Genomic DNA, 9,421 nt, shown 5'->3' on the forward strand with positions numbered 1-9,421 from the left:
GACAACGTGTTTTGTTAAAATATAACGACAAGAAGTTGTCACTGTGGCTGCTCTGGATTTAGGCACTATTTGCGTCGCAGCGGAAGGAGCCGTTCCCGCTGTAGTGTGGGCACTGGGAGGAGGAGAGGGCGGAGTGATACTGAGCTGCGGAGTGGAGACTTGAGGTGCAGTCGGCAAAACTTTTTCAAAAGTTTCTCCGGAGGCGCAGCGAGACGTAGAGCAGCCCGTTCAGAGCTGCTGGATCGGCGACGCAGCGAAAGCGGACTAATTACTTTAACCCTCTGTGTGCGGACCTGACTTCTTACAGCATAATCATTTGATCAACTTTATGTCGCTATCCCGTAGCTGCGTGATTTCTTGGGACTTTTACCATTGTGTGAATTTTTAATGGATGAATTATTGCTAACTCTTTGAAGAGAACTGTTGGAACAGACGTCCACTGGAATGGGGAATTACAATTTTTGGATATTAATGTGGATTTTACTCCTGGCGCAGAATTGCGAAGGTAAATTCAATTAACAAATCTAATTGTCTACAGTATTAACCACTATTGTCGCGAAAAGTACCTGCTTCGTGCAGACGTCAGAATGTGGACAGAAACGTGTGTCTCAGCTTGTGTTGTGTCATTTTTCCGAATCTGTGCTCACATTGTTAGCAAGCTGCCAGCGTCGCTGCATTTAAGTTGAAATTCCCTCGGACCGGTTAAGTTTAAATCATTCTCTCGGAACTTGATAGCGCTCAACGAGCAAAGCGAGACTGGTGTTAAAAGTGTACATTTGACTTGTAAATACCATGTTTCATGGTAAATCTCAATCATTTTACCTTAAGATAGGTGAATTCCAGTTAACAGCAGGTTCACTGGAGTGTAGGGGTCGTGAAAAGTGTAACAATGCGCATGCTGTTGTCTGTGCGCTTTCATTCTTTACGCTCTACAAGTGTCCCGTTTATTGTGACGCGTTGAGGAGCCGATACATTATTTCAGAAACTGGAATATTTCACCGTCTAGTTTTCTGTGGCATGGATGCGTCGGTTTTCCTAGTCCAAAATCAACATTCCGCGGACGAGAGCTTTCTTTTCATGTAAAGCACAGTGGGAGCGGAGAATCCGTCTGTCACAGCGGGGTTGGTGTGCGGTGATGTGTACTGCTAAGAGGCTGAACGCCACCGTGAGAAAATAATTAAGGAAGATGGGCTAGCCACCGCAGCCGCCAGCGCCGTGCATGGCGGGTGGAAGGCATCAGTGCATCGTCTAACGCAATGCCTTTATCCCGGCGCAAAGCCGCGTCTCAGAACCAGTCTGATCGCCCCGGCCGGTGCACATCGCAGGAAGGTGGCAGCTTCGTTGTATCGGCAGAGGGATTCCTCTTTCACAAAAATGAAGGGGTCGGGATTGTTCGTGGGGGTTGGGTGGGAGTTTGTGTGCCCGTGAAGTGGAGGGGGCGGCGTGGGGGTGGTGAGCCATAACTGTGCCCCCTCCTTTTCCGAACAAAGAGGTTTTAACAATTGAACTTTGTTTTTTTGGGGGGGATGGGGACGGGCAAAGCGGGTAACGAGTGTGAGAATATTATTTAACGTGCAAAAACAATGACTGAAAATATACGGTCCGCTTCCAGTCCGCGTTACGCCCTTATGGAAAACGACTGGAGTGTCAAGTTGCGCTTTTAATTTGGCTTTGTGTTTCGCTTTTCTCACGTAGAGGAATATGTTTTTTTTTCATAGGGATATTAGTTGTCTTATGAGGGTAATGATATAAATGACTTTTTAGATACAGATGAACAGTTGGAAGTATAGTCATAACTTGAGGATAAGTTACTGAGAACAGTTATGCATACAACATTAACTTGTATGAACTTTCAGCCGTAACTTTTAAAAAGTTAGCAAGTATTAGGCGAAGCTACCGGTAGAAGTGGATTTGGACTCCACAGACCAACGCCTAATACCGTATGCTGCTCCGCGATGGGGGCCCGTGCAGTACTGCAGGCTCGCTACGTTAAACTTGCGGGTTCGATTCCCAGGTGGGGCACTGCTGTTGTGCCATTGGGCGAGGTATTTAAGCAAGATTGTTCCAGTGCACATACAGCTGTGCAAATGAAAAACGCTGTGCGCTGTTTAAGTCACTGAATAAGCGTCTGCTAAGCCTGTGTGGCGTGGTGAATGTAGGCTATACCACCCGCTCTGAGAGCATTCGCCCTTAAAATAATACGATTACCGTTACTGAGGTATTGACTATCTTCCACTGTTCCAGCAGTAATTATTAATTTCACGCGGCAAAATGTATGACAAAAATCACCGAAGCGAAGATTTTTGTATTTTAGACCGAATATTCGTATGAGCCAGAGGCGTTGTGGTGTGGAAGAATTTTAGTGCTGTCATTTCCCTGTTTGCGCTGCCGAGGGCTTGCCTCTGGATTTTGTCTGAGATAAGGCTATCAGCATTCGCCATAAGTAAACACAGAAGTAACCTCATGTGCGGGTGTATTTAAAAACGCTTCAAAGAGTGGGAAAGGGACAAAGTTGAGCCAGTGTTGGGAGTCATGGGCCATTGGCAACGAATAGTTATTATTTTAATTTCTTTGGGAAATGCCTTCATGAATTGCGGTTTATGGAGAACTTGATTATTTTCTGAAAAATCCCAAGTGTGACGGACCACAGTGCGAATCGGCGACGGAAAGCAGAGGATAGGCTTATGTCTACAGCCCGTTTTTTAATATTTACCATTGAGATAAATTAATCCATTTGTAAATTTTATGTTTTTGTAAACATTTTCTTTCTCATAACTCTGCCCAGGTCTTCGCTGCGTGGACAGACCGTGTGAAAATGGAGGCACCTGCGTGGACTCTCCCGCACGATGCGTGTAAGTCACCGGTCTGACCCGGGCTAAATGACCTCTTATGAAGCCCCCCCCCCCCCCCCCCCCCAAAAAAAAGAAAAAACACGCATACACACACACACACACTGCTGCAAGTCCAAAAAGCTGGTAGTCCGTTTATACATTGAAATATCGATGTATTTCTTTTAATCTAGACAACAGAATGGGTTTGGTGAGCTGCTTAAATGATGTCCTGTTTAAATGAGTTTCTGTGGAAGTCCCTCCCATGCTATCCGCTGAGGACAGTGACTGTCCTTATCAGCGCCATACTGATTAAATGGTTCAGATTGTTTTGGGAATATTGGGTTTCACTGTTTATCAGCAGTTTTATGTCCCTTAGCCCTGATTCCCAGTAGCGCACAGCATCGGCCCTGGATCCGCAGCTGCGCGGAGCGTCGGCGGGGGCGGATACGCTCCCACGCACAGGCAACGCTTATCACTCCACTTTAACATTTTTTTGGCGCAGTCTATCTCCAGTTAGGTAACAGAGAAAGTGATGGGAAAAGTTAGTGCTATTTGGCTCTAATTAACTGTAATGTTATAAAGGATGAACATAAGATTTAGAAGTGTTGGAGTACAGTAATTTCACAGTTACGAGATAATCAGGGTGAGCACGTCTGGACTCGTCTGCGTTTAGTGTTTCACACACAAAGCGCAAGGCACCTGTTGTCGAACATTGTGAAAGAATAATTACTGTTTTAAACTTCTGCTAGCCGGTTTGGGTGTTCTTCGACGCGCGTCTCAGTCATGTTGAGTGATCGGGTCTGTGGCGCACGGTCCTCACGGCCGTGGACGGCAGCGCGGAGTGTTATCACGTGGGAGCCCGAGGCTGTTGTTCTTCCCTCCCGCCGGATTCGGGACTGTGTACGCCCGCTCACTCACGGTGATTAGTCTTTTTAAGCTGCAGAGGGGACGTGGGAAACAGTCTCCTGCAGTTAAATATAAGAGCAGACCGGAGCCATCAATCTGACTTGCGCAAAGTAATGATCAAACATTAGCGCGTTTGAAATGGAAGTCGTGCCGCCCCCGGCCGGTGCAGCAGTGGCCTCCGGAACAAAGGCTTCGCTTTGCACGAATCCTCCGCTTTGTCTTTTGGGGGCGTTTCATTGTCGCAAACCCCCACTACAGTGAGCTTTATTACTTTCTGTGCGGTGACCACTTCTTTACCCTCAGGACAGAGGTCAACATCGTAAAAAAACACCCCCAGCAAACATTGCCTTTTATACGTTTCTTATGACATGCACAATGTGATATGTCTTTCTTGGTAAACAGTAGGTTTTTGGCAGGGTGATATTCAGCATACATTTGTGTGTGTTGGTTTAATCTGAAACTGCCGGTTGGGCCCACTGTACCCTCTCTCCTGTGTGTCTCTGACTGGCTCTTTCTTCAGTTTCCCCTTAATTGCTAATGGCTGACTTATAAAGACGTGTTTTCCCACTGCGACCACACCACTTCCAGCTGCGGTCAGACCTTTTCCGGTCATGTTTGTATCAGTATGTTGGCAGGCTCAACCAGCAATCAGAGTGAACCAATAAAGAATTATTGCGTCATGTGACCGTAATGGGAGCGGCACAGACAGGACGCTGGGAAAGTGTCTGCTCTGATCCATCTGTGAGTGTCTGTGTTTTATGCTTTCAGGTGCTGGTTTAAAATCTTTATTATGTAGTAGGCAGCGAAACTGTGTGTGTGTGTGTGCATGCGTGCGAGCGAGTATGTGCATGTGTATGTGTGTGTGCAGATGTGGGAGTGTGTGCGTGCGTGCGAGTGAGTGTGAGCATGTGTGCGTGCGTGTGCAGGCGTGCGAGTGTGTGTGTGTGCAGATGTGGGAGTGTGTGTGTGCAGATGTGGGAGTGTGTGAGTGTGTGTGTGTAGATGTGGAAGTATGAGTGTGTGTGTGTGCAGATGTGGGAGTGTGTGAATGTGTGAGTGTGTGTGTGTAGATGTGGGAGTGTGTGAGTGTGTGTGTGTGCAGATGTGGGAGTGTGTGAGTGTGTGTGTGTGCAGATGTGGGAGTGTGTGAATGTGTGAGTGTGTGTGTGTGCCTGCTTTTGGGGGTGGAGTTGTAATGAAGCTGAAATTCGTTTTTCTGGCGGGGAGTGTATGTGTTTGTGCACACACTCAGTTCACAAAAGCATACCCCTGCTGTCCCCTCACGGCGTGTCCCTCTCTGCTGGTGATAAAGGCGTCATGAGTCGCCGGGGGCGTTGGCACGGCGACCGCGTCGGCAGCTTCCCTTCGCTGGTTCACCCAAATCTGTGCAAAAAAGGAAAAACTTCCTAAATCACCCAGCAGGCAGGGAGCAGTCGTCTGCTCACAGCCCTCTCCCTTGGGGAAACCATGGCAACTGTTTCTGTCAATCATTACCTACATCCAATCAGAGCCGAGGCCAGCAGGTCCGCAGCTGGATTCATGTGTGTGGGTGTGTATGGTCATCTTTTCTTTGTGTCGGCCCTGCTCTGGTTTGGCTGTCCCCACCGGGCAGATTCAGGACTCAGGAAGCCATCTGCTCCCCTGCCTAGCCCCCAGGGGACACAGCCTACCACACTGCACTGCAGCTTTAACACCTGTTACACTGTGGAAGAGCCCGACAAACCGAGACTGCTTCTCCAGTTCATCCAGTTCCAGAAAGAAGTAATTTGGAAGGGGGAGAGAGGGACGTGAGGGAGGGGGGGGTTGGTCCAAACAGGACACGAAATGTCATACCGCACAGAAAGAGGGCCACCCCCCCCCTGCAGTCAGAGGCAGGAAAGTGGTCTGACTGGTCCCAGAGAAAGGGAGAGAAAGAAAGAGAGAGCAGGAGAGAGGCAGAGAGGTCACAGTGTAACCAGACCTCTCCCAGAGCAGAAAAGCACCTTTCTTTCCTCAGATACCTGCTTGTAACCCAGCACCTCTCTCAGAAAGAAGAGATCAGAGAGAAGGAGAGAGGAGGTGAAGAAAGGCGGATCGGAGAGAGGAGTTTTAGAGCAGGTAGATCAGAGGGAGGTGGAGAGGTGTGCACACGGCCGCTGAGGGAGGGATGGACGGTCCAGGCCAGCTTGTCCCCCGCTGCCGCCGTCTCTGCGGGTTGTGTAACGGTGGTGTGACTCTCCCCTGTGGCACGCGTGTTCTCAGGCAGAGAAACACGTGTGTGTGAGTTCCTGTCCCCGTTACCGCTGCCAGTGTTGCACAGAGAGTCTCCCTCAGGGAAGGGGTGGGGTTTGGGTGAGGGACAATAGCACGTACACACCGAGCTCCTCCACCGACAGGCCTGGGATCAGTGCTGTCTGCCTGTGGACTTCAGGAGCGGCTCGGTCCCGCAGAGAGTCACCCTCCAGAACCCCGCACGGCATTACACAACACGGAGGTCACATGGCCTCGATCTCCGCGCCTCATTGGCTCACAGCAGAGTGGCCATTTCACTGGAGATGTTGCTGATGCTCAGCTCCTCCCTCTGTGGTCAACTGAGGGGGACCGCTCCTCTGAGACTGCCGGCACTTTGCTCAAGCGATCCTCACTCTCTCCGGGTGATTTTGATATTAACAGTCAAACTCTTCACTTGGTTGATTTCAGGATGGTTAATGAATGTAATGTAGTGTTATACACTGTGACTGGCTCCTGATTGGAGTGTTTCTGTCTGTTTCTCCGAGAGCTCAGATTTCTCCTCTGCCAGACAGCTCGGTACAGAGTGTAGGGGTGAGTCGACCCAGTCAGAAGCTGAGGAGTTCAGTAAGGCTTTGAGAGATCTGTGCATTGGGAAGCTTGGAGGTTCAGTAACTCTCAGCGCTGGCAGACTGGTGACGCTCGGCTCAGCTCCCCCTCATATGTTTTACTCCATTTTCACATGCAGGTTGAAAAGCCCACAGGAGAAAGAGTGTGGAGACGGAGCCACTGTGTGTCACCGTGTTTCTGGATACTGTGGGGGTGGGGTGTGGGGGGTGGGCTGGATAATTAGGCAGATTGAGATGGTGCCTTTGAGAGGGGGTTGATGTGGAAGAATGGGGGGTTGGGGAGCAGACAGCTGGTGGATGTTGTGATGGTAATGTAGCTGAGTCAGAGAGGGCCAGGTACTGGCATTGAGGGCTGCCCCGCCAGAGGACGGGAGAGACGGCCAGAGGCCGGGGGGGCGGGCAGCGAGAGGCCGGGGGGCGGGCGGGGAGCCCCAGCAATCTGCAGATGCCTTTGTACTCCCTGTGTTCAGCCCTGCAGTGGGAACCGGCTGGGGGACCACCAAAGGGGTACAAGCATGGAGTAACTGCCACCTCTCTCTGATCAATACTGCAGAAACAGCAGCCTCTCTCTCTGGTCAGTACTGCAGAAACAGCAGTCTCTCTCTCTGATCAGTACTGCAGAAACAGCAGCCTCTCTCTCTGATCAATACTGCAGAAACAGCAGCCTCTCTCTCTGATCAGTACTGCAGAAACAGCAGCCTCTCTCTCTGGTCAGTACTGCAGAAACAGCAGCCTCTCTCTCTGATCAGTACTGCAGAAACAGCAGTCTCTCTCTCTGGTCAGTACTGCAGAAACAGCAGCCTCTCTCTCTGATCAGTACTGCAGAAACAGCAGCCTCTCTCTCTGTGATCAGTACTGCAGAAACAGCAGCCTCTCATAGGGAGAGCGGGTCTCTGAGTCATGGCGGATGCTTTTGTGTGGAGTAGGAGTTGTAGCACATCTCTGTGTTAGTGATGTTATTAATGTATTCTCTTTGACCTCAGGAAGAGAGGAGGTCTATAAATTGCAAGTGTGTTTTAATAACCCAGGGGAGAGCAGGCCACTTAGTTCCCATGATGGCGAGAGAGAGGAGGGGAGAGAGTGTGGGAGTGGAAGCTGTGTGTCTACATGCGTGGGTGGGTGAGTGTGTGTGTCCCTTTGTGAATGTGTGTGTGTTCTTAGCCTTGCGTTTGTGTGCACATTGGGAGAGATTGTGGTTCTGCTTTGGCTATCACAGCTTGGAGAGTGCAGAATACCCCACACAAAGCCCGCCCTGCAGACAGAAACCTGAGAGTGCAGCCTGTACAGGTCAGGGATGGAATGGAAATGATCTTTATGTCACTCTATGTGTCCGACAAAGTCAAAATGCAGTTAGCTGCAAAAAATGTTGGTTATCAAGTTCTTTCGACAGAGCACTCAATCCTCTGAGTGGAGAATCGTGCCGGTTTAGCTCTTAGCCACAGGGGAAAGTTTGTTTTCTCTGACAGCAGTGGAATGTTGAGACTGCAGTCTCCAGTCACCTCAGCAATGCCCCTGTCCGTGGGGTCTGCCCCCCCTCCCCACAGTCAGAGCACTGTCACAGGCCTGGTTTGTGCCTTTCACTCCTCACCGGTGGCCTGTGTTGGTCAGGTAATGACTACCAGGGGAAGGTGATTTCTGTGTGAGTGTGGAGGGTAGTCCTGTGCAGAGATGCTGGATGGAGAGATGGAGATGCTAATGTTTTGGGAGACTGTGGGGTGCAGATGCTGGTGTTTTAGGAGACTGTGGGGTGCAGATGCTGGTGTTTTGGGAGACCGTGGGGTGCAGATGCTGGTGTTTTGGGAGACCGTGGGGTGCAGATGCTGGTGTTTTGGGAGACCGTGGGGTGCAGATGCTGGTGTTTTGGGAGACCGTGGGGTGGGGTTCAGGTGTGGCTTGCACCCAGTGAGTGGTGACGGATTCCAACCCTGTCTGAAAACCATGCTTTCATCACACTAAAGGAAATGAATGAAAATACGGGAATTTGCACGCTGTAAATAGCATGTGTGCAGTTCTCAGCATCTTACTCGCAAACTCCTGGCAACATCTGAAAATATCAAAAGCAGATTAGATGTGTATTACATATCTGAGTGGGTTACTCTGCAAATGTGACACTCAAATTCAGTCTTGGGAACTAATGTAAAGAATTATAATTGGATCACACTGATACAGGGAGCTAACTGTATTCTGACAGCTACAGATATTGTCCTGGAAACCTACATGTTTAGAATCTGAACTCTTTCTCACGGAAAGTTTGAATAGATTCGCAAATGCAGGCAAAAGCACGTGGCCACGGCGGCCCGCGCCTGTGAGAGCGCACAGCTCCTGACTTGCATCTCATTTGCATCTTTTGTCTCCTCAACCTCGCTCTGCATGCTGGGAAATGATCTTACCAAACATTAAGCTGATCAGAAAGGCTGTTTTCTATCTGCATTCACTCAATTCATTTCAAAAGGCAGGAAATGAAATGTAAGGTGAAGACTTATGATCATCGCCATGGTGGGGAGTGTTATTATAGGAGCTGATTTTGTTTGCTCCTGCTAAGAGCTGTCATGTGAAGTATATACTGTGAGTCTGTCAGAGAATTCTGTTCCTTAGTTATTTTGACTATGTTCTTTGTTTTGTATGGATACTCCATTGCAGTGTTTTGGTCTATGTCTGTCATTTTGCGGTCACGTTCAGGTCACCCCTCTACGCCTGTCATTTTGCGGTCATGTTCAGGTCACCCCTCTACGCCTGTCATTTTGCGGTCACGTTCAGGTCACCCCTCTACGCCTGTCATTTTGCGGTCATGTTCAGGTCACCCCTCTACGCCTGTCATTTTGCGGTCACGTTCAGGTCACCTCTGTA

At 49.5% G+C, this 9,421-nt stretch overlaps 1 protein-coding gene across 1 annotated transcript in view; it reads left to right on the top strand.

Moving 5' to 3' along the window:
• The first annotated feature begins 209 nt into the window (after window positions 1-209).
• Window positions 210-9,421, top strand: part of notch3 (notch receptor 3) — a 40,231-nt gene continuing 31,019 nt past the window's right edge. The window contains exons 1-2 of the mRNA XM_036552238.1: window positions 210-505; window positions 2,786-2,852. Coding sequence (XP_036408131.1) covers window positions 445-505; window positions 2,786-2,852 — 128 coding nt within the window. The 5' untranslated portion in view covers window positions 210-444. The remainder of the gene's footprint in view (window positions 506-2,785; window positions 2,853-9,421) is intronic.

Source organism: Megalops cyprinoides, chromosome 19, assembly GCF_013368585.1.
Source record: "Megalops cyprinoides isolate fMegCyp1 chromosome 19, fMegCyp1.pri, whole genome shotgun sequence".
In the NCBI taxonomy this organism is placed as follows: Eukaryota; Metazoa; Chordata; class Actinopteri; order Elopiformes; family Megalopidae; genus Megalops; species Megalops cyprinoides.